This window comes from Pan paniscus, chromosome 12, assembly GCF_029289425.2.
Source record: "Pan paniscus chromosome 12, NHGRI_mPanPan1-v2.0_pri, whole genome shotgun sequence".
NCBI lineage: Eukaryota > Metazoa > Chordata > Mammalia > Primates > Hominidae > Pan > Pan paniscus.
This window is the reverse complement of record NC_073261.2, coordinates 16,095,480-16,107,751: the sequence shown is the minus strand read 5'-3', so window position 1 is coordinate 16,107,751 and position 12,272 is coordinate 16,095,480. Positions and strand designations below refer to the sequence as shown.

General features: G+C 41.1%; 1 protein-coding gene across 2 annotated transcripts in view; it reads left to right on the top strand.

The window, feature by feature from the left end:
* Positions 1-12,272, top strand: part of MERTK (MER proto-oncogene, tyrosine kinase) — a 132,783-nt gene that overhangs the window by 71,445 nt on the left and 49,066 nt on the right. For both annotated transcript variants that reach the window (XM_034953551.3, XM_034953552.3), the window contains exon 7: positions 5,979-6,162. In XM_034953551.3, coding sequence (XP_034809442.3) covers positions 5,979-6,162 — 184 coding nt within the window. The remainder of the gene's footprint in view (positions 1-5,978; positions 6,163-12,272) is intronic.

Below are 12,272 nucleotides of genomic sequence, written 5' to 3'. Positions count from 1 at the left end.
AACATGCAGGAATTATCCACTAAAACTATTAATGCATCCTGCCTGGTACTTAATCATACAGTAGGGTCAGGAATTAGTTTACTAAATATCTGGTCTCATTAGTTAAAAATATGTTAACCTGACACAGACCAGTCATGCCAACACAGCTAAAGAATTTTGTGTTGACAACTAGATGTTTTTACTTGCTAGTCAAATTAATTTCTCTGTTCTTAACGCCTCCCACTTTTATCTAACAGGTGTTCCTTCCCTGAAGAGTAAAAGCCTGTATTATCCCTAAAATAGCCTCCACCCTCACCCACCACCTCCAGCCTTTCTTTTTTTTTTTTTTGAGACGGAGTCTCGCTCTGTCGCCCAGGCTGGAGTGCAGTGGTGCGATCTCTGCTCATCTCACTCATCTCGGGTCACTGCAAGCTCCGCCTCCCGAGTTCACGCCATTCTCCTGCCTCAGCCTCCTGAGTAGCTGGGACCACAGGCCCCCGCCACCGCGCCCGGCTAATTTTTTGTATTTTTAGTAGAGATGGGGTTTCACCATGTTGGCCAGGATGGTCTCAATCTCCTGACCTCGTGATCCGCCTGTCCCGGCCTCCCAAAGTGCTGGGATTACAGGCTTGAGCCACCGTGCCCGGCCCAGCCTTTCTTAATTCTTGCTCAGTTTTTTTTTTTTTTTTTTTTTTCTGTAAGCCTCCCAAGCACTGGTAAGTGTTAGGAATTCTTATTGCATCTACAATTCCTCGCCAGGAATGGTCTTTTTTGTGATTGATTTTTTTTAACACCTTTTTTTGAGATATAGTTTACTTTTTTTTTTTTAATTTGAGACGTAGTCTCACTCTGTTACCTAGGCTGGAGTGCAGTGGTGTGATCTCGGCTCACTGCAACCTCTGCCTCCTGGGTGCAAGCAATTCTCCTGCCTCACCCACCCGAGTAGCTGGGACTACAGGCCGGTGCCACCACGCCCACCTAATTTTTGTATATTTACTAGACATGGGGTTTCACCATGTTGACCAGGCTGTTCTCAAACTCCTGACCTCAAGTGATCCACCAGCCTCAGCCTCCCAAAGTGCTGGGATTACTGGTGTGAGCCACCATGCCCAGCTGAGATATATTTTATATACCATTATATTCACCCATTATTTAAAATGTACAATTCAACGGTGTTTAGTATCTTCAAGAATTGTGCAGCCATTACCACTATCTAATTGTGTCTATATTCATAAGAGATATTTGTCTGTAGTTTTCTTGTGGTAGCTTTTTCTGGTTTTGGCATCAGTGTAATATTGACCTTCTAGAATAAGTATGAAAGTCCTCCTCCTCCTCCTCCTCCTTCTCCTCCTCCTCCCCCTCCCTCCTCCTCCTTCCACCTCCCTCCTCCTCCCTTGTCCTTCCTCCCCCTACTCCTCCCTCCTCCCTCCTCCTCCTCCTCCTTCTCCTCCTCCCCCTCCCTCCTCCTCCTTCCACCTCCCTCCTCCTCCCTTGTCCTTCCTCCCCCTACTCCTCCCTCCTCCCTCCTCCTTCTCCTCCTCCTCCTCCTCCCTCCTCCTCCCTCCTCCCTTCTCCCTTCTCCTCCTTCTCCTCCTTCTCCTCCTCCTTCTCCTTCTTCTTGTTCTTTTCTTGGAAGAATTTGTGAAAGATTGATGTTAAATCTTCTTTAAATATTTAATAAAATTTGTTCTCTTTGTGGAAAGTTTTTTCAATATTAGCTCAATCTTTTTACTTGGTGTAAGTCTATTCAGATTTTCTATTACTTCTTGAGTCAGCTTTGGTAGTTTCTATGTTATAGGAACTTGAACATTTCGTCTCAGTTATCTAATTTATTGGTATACAACATAGTATATAGTATTCCATTATAACCTTTTTTATTCTTTGAGGTTAGTAATAAGATCCCCTGTTTCATTCCAGGTTTTAGTAATTTGTCTTCTCTCTTATTTTTCTTAGTCAATCCAGCTAAAAATTTGTCAATCTTATTTATCTTTTTGAATAACCAACTTTTGATTTTGTGAATTTTTTCTATTGTTTTTGTATTCTATATTTTCTTTATTTCTGCCTTAATTTTTGTTTCTTTTTTTTCTGTTTGCTTTGGTTTAGTTTGCTCTTTTTCTAGTTTTGTAAGGTAGAGGTTAGGTTATTGATTGTGTTCTTTTATATATTAAAAAAAACAGGCATTTACACTCTACATTTCCCTGTAAGCACTGCTTTAGCTGCATCCCATAAGGTTTTCGTTGTTGTTGTTGTTGTTCATCTCAAGTTTTCTGTCATTTTCCTTGTGAATTTTTTTTGTCCTCTTGATTATTTAGAAGTGTGTATTTAAATTGTCACATAATTATGAATTTCCCAAATTTTCTTCCTTTACTGATTTCTAATGTTATTCTACTGTGTTTGGAGAATATACTTCACATGACTGTGATCCTTTTAAATTTATTAAGGCTTGTTTTATGACCTAAGTCCTATCCTGGAGAAAGTTTTGTGTGCACCTGAGAAGAATGTACATTCAGCTGTTGTTGGATGAAGTGTTTTGTGCATGTGGTTTAGGTCTTGTTGGTTTAGAGTCTTCAGTCTTCTGTTGCCTTGCTGATACTCTGTCTCATGGTTCCATCTGTTATTGAAAATGGGGAATTGAGATCTCAGCTCTTATTTTTGAATTGTCTGTTTCTCCCTTCCGTTCTATCAGTTTTTGCTTCATGTTCTTTTGGGGCTCTGTTGTTAGAAATATCCAGGGCCTCTTTCCCTAGAGGTAGACATTTATTTATTTGTTTGTTTGAGACAGAGTTTTGCGCTTATTGCCCAGGCTGGAATGCAATGGCTCAGTCTCAACTCACTGCCACCTCTGCCTCCCGGGTTCAGGCAATTCTCCTGCCTCAGCCTCCTGAGTAGCTGGGACTACAGGCACCTGCCACTGCGCCTGGCTCATTTTTGTGTTTTTAGTAGAGATGTAGTTTCACCATGTCACCCAGGCTGAGGTAGACATTTATATACATGGACATAACTGAAGCATGGGCCAGCCCTTTTTAAAACTGTTACCAAAGTGCTGAGCTGTTTGAAGAGCCTGAGAGGACATGAAACATGAGGATGGTGAGCTTCAGGGAGACTCTCAGGAAGAGTACCACCCCACCTTGAGACGGCAGGTCTCAGTGACGTGAGGTGGGTAGGATGGTTGAAAAGTCTGAAAACACCAGGTCACCCCTGATGATGGAAGATGATCACACACAAGATTTACCTGCTCTCTCTCTGCCATGGTTTTGGGTGTTCATGGTACACATGAAGAAGCATCCTGAGACAGCCAAATTCCAGTGCTTTCTTGCCCACCTTGGATTCTATGGTGCTGGATATGATGATTCTGTTCTTGTCCCCCTTGGCTAGCTCAGCCTCCATTCATCCTTTCTCCTTTCCATCTCTGGTAGGCTTTCCAGATTTGGCAAATAAGAATACAGGACACCCAGTTAAACTGCATGAATAATGTCGTGACATACCTATACTGAAAAGTTACTTGTTTCTTTGAAATTCAAGTTTAACTAGGTGTCCTTTATATTCTCTTGCAGTCCCACTGGGGTTAATCAGCACAAGCTCTAAAAGTTATCTTTTCTATTCTGTCATTAACAGTGTATTCCCAGTTTTTGAAGGGACCAAGTATGGCTTTGTAAAATTATAATTTTAAACTCTGACTCGGGACCAAATGAATGTTTTGGATGAGATTCAGATCCATGCACTAGCAGGACACACCCTCTCACTTCCTTTGGTCCTGATCTTAGCTCTTTTCTTCACCCATTTTTGGGCCACACACTCCATTTCTAATTTTAGCTCTCCCACGTACTTCTTGCCACTTCATGCCTCTTTTCCCTGAGGACCCACTGACTGAGGAGGACTGTTAAAGAAACTCTGTTTTCCTCTAGGAACGTGCCCTCAGAGAGCGTCCCTGAGCCTGGAAATGCTCCCCACATGTCTCTGGAAGTGGGGCGGGGAGGAGAGCCAAAGGTTTCCTCCACCTTCGCTTTGGTGGTTGGTCACCAGGAAGTAGGTGCACACTCTAAAGTGAAACAAACAAAAAGTGATGTCTGCCAACAGCCACCACCAAGACAAGCGTCTGGGTTCTCGTTTCTCCTCTGGTGGCTCCTCAGGCCAAATGATACCTTCTTGTCACCCACGGGGTCTGAGTCAGGTGAAACTCAACCCCCACACCGTACTCCTGGTATCCGCCAGGGGATTTGGAATTCCAGAATGTTTATTTCTGGTTCACTGACCTAAGATTCAAGCACACATAGCCTGAAATTACCGTACTGTATATCCAGAGCCCAGAACTGCAAGCCCATTATTAACGGTAATACATTTTGTGGCCTGAGGATTTTTCCCAAATTGCTCTCAGTTGCATGTTTTACCCGATATCATTTTGTCTGTTCTGATTTTATAAGTGCCACATATTACAGAAATTTTGAAAAAGCATGTAATGGAGAACAAAATCCCATACTCTCCCTTATCCCCATACCCAGACAGGAGGTATGCAAGGAAAGAGATGGAAGTTTCGCCCAGGACTAGACTTGTGCTGGAAATCGCCCTCTCTTGCCTATGTATACAGAGATTTGGAGGGGGATGTGGAGAGACTGGTGGAGTTATGGAGGGAAAGATAAGGCAGTATGTTTAAAGGAGATTTGGAGAAAAGTTTTCTGAAGGAGGGGCAAATGACCCTTTGCTATATCTCCTCATCAAAAAAAAAAAAAAAAAAAAAAAAAAAAAAAAAGCCAAGAATCTACATTTCCTGTGTGTGCCTCTGGAATTCAATTTCTGTTGGGGTCGAAGGGGTTAAGAATAAAGGACACACTAAAATTAGCCTCAGGATGAGTGCATTGGCTCACGCCTGTAATCCTAGCACTTTGGGAGGCCAAGGCAGGCAGATCCCTTAAGATCAGGAGTTCAAGACCAGCCTGGCCAACATGGTGAAACCCCATCTCTACTAAAAAAAAAAAAAAAAAAAAGTTAGCCGGGCATGGTGGCAGGCACCTGTGATCCCAGCTACTCTGAAGGCTGAGGTGGGAGAATCACTTGAACCTGGGAGACGGAGGTCAAACCATTGCACTCCAGCCTGGGCAACAGAGTCAGACTCCATCTCAAAAAAAGTAGTAATAATAATAACAATAAAATAAAATAAAGTTAGCCTCAAGGCAAGAGCAGTGTTCCTTAGGTTACATAATAAAAAGAAAGATTAAGAAACGCTGGGTGTGGTGGCTCACGCCTGTAATCCCAGCGCTTTGGAAGTCCAAGGCAGGTGGATCACCTGAGGTCAGGAGTTCGAGGCCAGCATGGCCGACATAGTGAAACCCCATCTCTACTAAAAATACAAAATTAGCTGCGCGTGGTGGCACATGCCTGTAATCCCAGCCACTCAGGAGGCTGAGGCAGGAGAATTGCTTGAATCCGGGAGGCGGAGGTTGCAGTGAGTTGAGATAACACCACTGCACTCCAGCCTGGGCAAAGAGAGCGAAGGTCCATCTCAAAAAAAAAAAGAAAAGAAAAGAAAAGAAAAAGAAAGCAAGAAACCCATCCTCTAAAAGCAGAATTGGGGAAATATTTCCTTTAAAAGGCAAAATAGTAAATATTTCAGGGTTTGCCAGCACATATTATTATCCGTTTTCTCTGTTGTTCCATGAAGCAGCTGAAAGAAGTCAAGAATCGAAGAGGTTCTAAGAGAGAAGAGGCTTTATTTTATAGTATAATATGAATTCTAATCATCATAATTATTTGCTCCGTTACCTGCCACAGTGAGAATTGTTAGTTGTTATTTTAGGCGTTTTCCTCAGGTGTTCAGTTATTGTCCGAGGGCATGAGTAACACACAGTGATGCTGGCGGGAAAATGTGTGTGTGCCCAGAAAGGAAGCAGGTCCTTCCCCTTAGCGTAGAGGAAGGGCCACGTGCACCGAATGCACACATGCCCCGTGCCTGACATTCCCACCACCTTACTAATGCCCGGTCCTCATGTTTACTCTTCGTTTAGGTCAAGGAAGCTGATCCGCTGAGTAATGGCTCAGTCATGATTTTTAACACCTCTGCCTCACCACATCTGTACCAAATCAAGCAGCTGCAAGCCCTGGCTAATTACAGCATTGGTGTTTCCTGCATGAATGAAATAGGCTGGTCTGCAGTGAGCCCTTGGATTCTAGCCAGCACTACTGAAGGAGGTAATTCCTGGGGTTCAGAATGTATATTGCCCCCAGTGACATGTGATTCAACAAACCCTTCCCGGTGGCCTGACTGAGAGTTGAAACTTTGCTTTGTTTGGACTTTGTCTCTGGAGGAGAAAATTATTGAGGCGACTGATGAAAATGGGAAAGATATTTCCTCCATACTGTAAAAGCATTCAGTGACAAAACTTAGCCGTGTTGTGTATAGGTAATCTTTTCTTTTACATAGGAGATAATAGCAGCACACTTTAAAACATGCTCTCTCACAACACAACAATCAATACATGTTACCAACACAGTGGTCAATACAGAAGCCTTCGGCCACTCCAATATATGTGGGGATTTCTCTCCACCAGCAAGCAGTCGGCTCTGCAGCGGAGACCAGCTGAGTGTCCTCCATTCAAGTCTGACACTACATGGAGATAGCTTCAGATCCCACAGGTTGAGGACTCAATCCCCAGGCCTCCCCTCCCTCCCAACCCCGTCCCCAGCCTTTAGATGCCAATCACAAGTCTGGGCCTCTGGAACTTCTGACTGACTAAGTGTTTCCCATGACCTCAGCTTTGTGTCCAGTTAATTTGCTAGAACGGTTCACAGACCTCAGGGAAATACTTATATTTACCAGTTTATCATAAAGGATATTACAAAGGATACAAATGAAGAGATGCAGAGGATGAGATATAGAGGGAAAGGGTGTGGAGCTTCCATGCCCTCCCTGGGTGCACCACCCTCCAGGAACCTGCACATGTTCAGCTATCTGGAAGCTCTCTGAACCCTGTTCTCTTGTTTTTTTGTGGAAGCTTCATGATGTCAGCATTCCTTCCTCCAGGTTATGGGTCAGGACCCCCTTTGTAATAAGGGTCTTATGACCCACAGTCAGAAAGATTGGGAAGATTAGAGTCCTGCATTGAGGCAGGTGAAAGGAGGGCGGGAAGAGGTCAGAGAGATTGTTTTCTGAGGCCTGCCCCTGAGGCGTAAAGCACCCAACATCATAGCAAAAGATTGTAACCAGGACTATGGGAGTTGTAAGCCAGAAATCATGACAAAAACCTGTGTGTGTGTGTGTGTGTGTGTGTGTGTGTGTGTGTGTAGGTTATTATATATATGTACATATACACACATATATACACATAAAATAACCCACAAGTCCATTAAAATGTAATCGAATCATTCAAATGGATAGGTTTAATTGCATCGTATTTTCTATTTGTTCTATCTGTAATTTGTTCTCCTTTTCTTCTTTTTCATTTAAAAATTATTTTTATATTTTTAATATTAATATTTTTATGATTCTATGTTTAATATTTTTATGATTCTTATTTTTTATTCTTTGTTTGGCTTATTAGCCATAGCTCTTTTTCTGTTCTTTTAGTGGTTGCTTTAGGATTCACAGTATACATATTTAACTTATCACAGTGTACCTTCAAGTGATTTATACCATTTCACATATATTCCATTTTCTCCTTCAGATATTTTTGGCTACTGTTGTCAAATATTTTACTTTAATGTATCTTAAAATACCATTGCTACACTGTTGTTATTTTTGTTCAGTCCGTAATCTTTTACAAAGAGATTTATATAACCAGGAAAAACACATGTTTATGCGTTATAGTTACCATTTCTAGTGGTCTTCATTTTTTGGTCTTTGTATTTTATCTGGCATCATTCTCCTTCTTCCTGAAGAACTTTTTAAAAAAATCATTTCTTCTAGTGTGGATCTGCTGCTATAGTATTCAGCTCCTGTAGTCTGGGGAAAATATTTATTTTACTTTTGAAGTGTTCTTATTTTTATTTTTAGCCTTCATTTTTGAAAGGTGTTTTTATGAGGTATAGAACTGTAGGTTCACAGTTTTAGCTGTTTTTTTTTGTTTGTTTTTACTTTCAGTACATTAAAAGAAGTTGCTCCCCTACCTTCTCGCTTGCATTGTTTCCCACATGAAATCTGTGATCATCCTAACTTTGTTCCTCTGTATGTAATGTGTCTTTTGTTCCTATTTTCACCCTTATCACTGATTTTGAGCAATTGAATTGTGACAGGCTTTGGTGTAATTTTATTTATATGCCTTGTGTTTGGAGTTTATTGAACTTCTGGGTTCTCTGTATTTGTTGTTTACATCAAATTTGGAAAAAGTTTGGCCATTATTTCTTCACATTTTTTTTTCTGTTTCCACCTATCCTCTTTTTTAAGGACTCCAGTTACATATATATTAGACCATTTGAAGTTGTCCCATAACTCACTGATGATCTGTTATTATTTTCCCCTTCTTTTATCTCTGCATTTTATTTTGGATAGTTTCTGTTGCTATGTCTTCAATTTCACTCATCTTTTTTGGTGCAGTATCTCATCTGACATTAGTCCTATCCAGTTTATATTTCATCTCATACACTGTAATTTTTATCTCTTTTTTGCATTTTTATGTCTCTAACTTTTGGACCATCCAGAATGCAGTTATAATTACTTTCCTTTTTTCTTTCTTTCTTATTTTCCTTTTTTGAGACAGAGTCTCATTCTGTCACACAGGCTGGAGTGCAGCACCAATCATAGCTCACTGCAGTCTTGAACTCCTGGCTTAAGCATTTCTCCCACCTTCGCCTTCGCCTTCTGTGTAGCTGGTACTACAGGTGCATGCCACCACACCCAGCTAATTTTTGTTTTTGTTTTTTTATGTTTTGTTTTTTGGTTGTTTTTTGGTTTTTTTTTTTGAGACGGAGTTTCACTCTCGTTGCCCAGGCTGGAGTGCAATGGTGTAATCTCGGCTCACCGCAACATCTGCTTCCTGGGTTCAAGCAATTCTCCTGCCTCAGCCTCCTGAGTAGCTGGGATTACAGGCATGCACCACCACGCCCAGCTAATTTTGTATTTTTAGTAGAGATGGGGTTTCTCCATGTTAGGCTGGTCTTGAACTCCTGACCTCAGGTGATCTGCCTGCCTTGGCCTCCCAAAGTGCTGGGATAACAGGCATGAGCCACCACACCCAGCGTGTTTTTTGTTTGTTTGTTTGTTTATAGAAACAGGGTCTCACTATTTTGCCCAGGCTGCTCTCAAACTCCTGACCTCAAATGATCTTCCCACCTCAGCCTCCCAAAATGTTTATAGGCATGAGCCTATAATAGGGGATTATAGGCATGAGCCACCGTGCCCAGCCTTTTCATAACTGTTGCAATGTCTTTGTTTGCTATCCTAACATCTATGTTATCTGTGGGTGGTTTCAACTGATTCATTTATGTTTCCACTCTAGGTAGTATTTTTCAGGTTCTTTGCACGCCTGATAATGTTTGATTGGATTACAGACATTGAGAATTTTACAGTGTTGGATGCTAGATATTCTTGTATTTCTGTAAATAGTGAGCTTTGTTTTGAGACACAGTTAAGCTAGTGGGAAACTGTTTAATCCTGTAGGGTCTTGCTTTTAAGATTTATTAGGCAGAACCTGAGCAGGGCTCAGTCTCAGGTCGGTTATTACCCACTGCTGACACAAGACCATTCTGTGTGCCCTACTCAGTGCTTCTTGAATCATTAGATTTTCCAGTCTGATTGATGGGAACAGGCACTATTCTTCCCCCATGTGAAGCCTGGATACCATTACCTTTAATTGTTCCGTGTGGTTCTTTTTCTATTTTCCTTTAGAGGCATCCTAAGGATTCTGGTGCCTTCTCCTGGGTATTTGCCTTTCTTAGTTTATGCCCTCGTTTTCATGGAGCCCATTCTCAATTAGCTTCCACAGAATGTATACATAAAAAGTAAAGATTGTGGGAACTTGCATGTCCTTATATAATACTGGCTTAGTAATTTTTCCAAATATAGAAATTTAGGTTGAAATTATTTTCCCTCAGAAGTTTAAAGGTGTTTTTGTATCATTTTTTAGCTTCATGGGTTGCTGTGGAAAATTCTGATACTTAAGTTTTCTATGTGAACTGTTTTTCAGTTTTAGTTTTTAAAATATCTTTTCTCTTTAATCCTGGTTCTGTGATAAGCTGTGATGTGCAATTTGTTTTGGTCATCAAGGGCATTCAGTGGCCCCTTTGATCTGGAAATGCAAGTCTTTTGGTCCTTAAACTTTTTTTTTTCCTTTGGAAATGTTCCACTCTCTGTTTTTTCCAGAAATTGTGTTAGACGATTGTTAATTAGACCTCTTCGATTGCTTCCTCAATTTTCTTTTTTCAAATTGGCCTATTTTCTTTGCCTTTTTATTCTACCTTCTTGGAGATTTACTTGATTTATCTTCCAATTCTTCTATTAAATATTTTATTTTACTTATCATGTTGCTAATTTCAAGTTTTTTTCATTGAAAATTTTTTTCTGGTTCTCAATCATAAGAGTCTTTTCTGGATATCTCAATTATTTTTTGTTTGTTTGTCTTTAGTCTCTCTAGTTCCCTACACTAGCTTTGTCTCCTCTAAGCCCTCTGTTCTGTGTGGTTTTGTTTGGTCCCTGATATTCAGTGGGGAGGCTTCCCCAGACCTCTGCTAATTTCTGCTGTCTGCTCCTATGGAAGAGTGAAGAATCATTGATTTGATTGGAACTCTGTGGGTATGGGCAGAGCTTGTAGGCTTCACTATAGGTGATTGGACAGTGACCTAAGTGTTTTGATCTAGATACGATACCCCCCAACTGTCAAAATTGGTTTCTTTCCTCTGTAGCCGCTCACTTCCTCTAGAAAAGAAGTGTCCTGCTCCAGGAATTAAACGTGGCTGCTGATATTCTAGTAGCCAAGTGGGGGAGGAGGGGAAGGTAGAGTCCTTGTTATTTAGTATATAAACTTTCACTTATTTTCCCAGTTTTCAGCCTGGCTCCTTATCATGCCTCCATTCTACAGGTGCCCTAAGTTTAGTGGCTTTCTGCTTCAGAGAATAAATCACCCTGTGTCCTATGGATATTTGAGGGCATACTTGCCAGGTGTGTAGGCATGGAGAAAACAGACTTTGAGACGCAACTATTTCTTTTTTTCTTTTTTTTTTTTTTTTTTGAGACGGAGTCTTGCTCTTTTGCCCAGGCCGGACTGCAGTGGCACAATCTCGGCTCACTGCAAGCTCCGCCTCCTGGGTTCACGCCATTCTCCTGCCTCAGCCTCCTGAGTAGCCGGGACTACAGGCGCCCGCCACCACGCCCGGCTAATTTTTTGTATTTTTAGTAGAGACGGGGTTTCACCGTGTTGGCCAGGATGGTCTCGATCTCCTGACCTCGTGATCCGCCCGCCTCGGCCTCCCAAAATGCTGGGATTACAGGCGTGAGCCACTGTGCCCGGCAGAGACACAACTATTTGTTAATCAGACTTCCAATCATTCTTTCCAGTTTTAGTCCCCATTTTACTACCTGGGCCCACAGCTTCTGAGCTGCTCTGTGATTCTTTGGGAGAATATTGGCTTGCTGAGTTAATTATACCTTCTTCATCTCTTTTTCAGCTTTCAAATATGTGTTGAAATCTCTCTTCTACTGTTGACTCCTCTTTGCCTTGTGAGTTTATATCTTTTTAAATTCTTTATTGCCATCATAGAGGGGTTTTGGGAGGAGGCAGACATACAGACATGTTGTGTTGGCCATATTTATCCACAAATTCTACAACAGGTTTGAAAGTGTGCGACTGATTTCATAGGCAGCTTTAGTTGTGTGATGTTTTCTAAGCTGAAATTCATTTTAACTTCATGATTACTGTTTCTGGAATCAGCAGAGAAAAAGAGGGTTATAGTATCCTTTCACACATATCTGAAATATAGAATTTAACCTCCCCTCATTCAACTACAGGCAACAGTTTGGTGTATATTATTCTAATTGTTATTATTCTTTCTAGATATAGAAGGTTTATTGTTTTAATTTCTAAAATGGATCTATATACTTTTTACAATCTGATTTTTCCCCCATTGGATTTTTTTATATCAATACACATGACCTAATTCTTTCCAGTGACGAGGTAGTAAGTATTCCATTGGAAAATGTATCAAAATTTGTATTATTATTATTATTTGAGACAGAGTCTCACTCTGTTGCCCAGGCTGAAGTGCAGTGGCATGATCTTGGCTCACTGCAACCTCCATCTCCCAGATTATATCATAATTATTGACCAAGCATTGCATTTATTTCTATTTGTCACTATTATGCTGCAATGAAT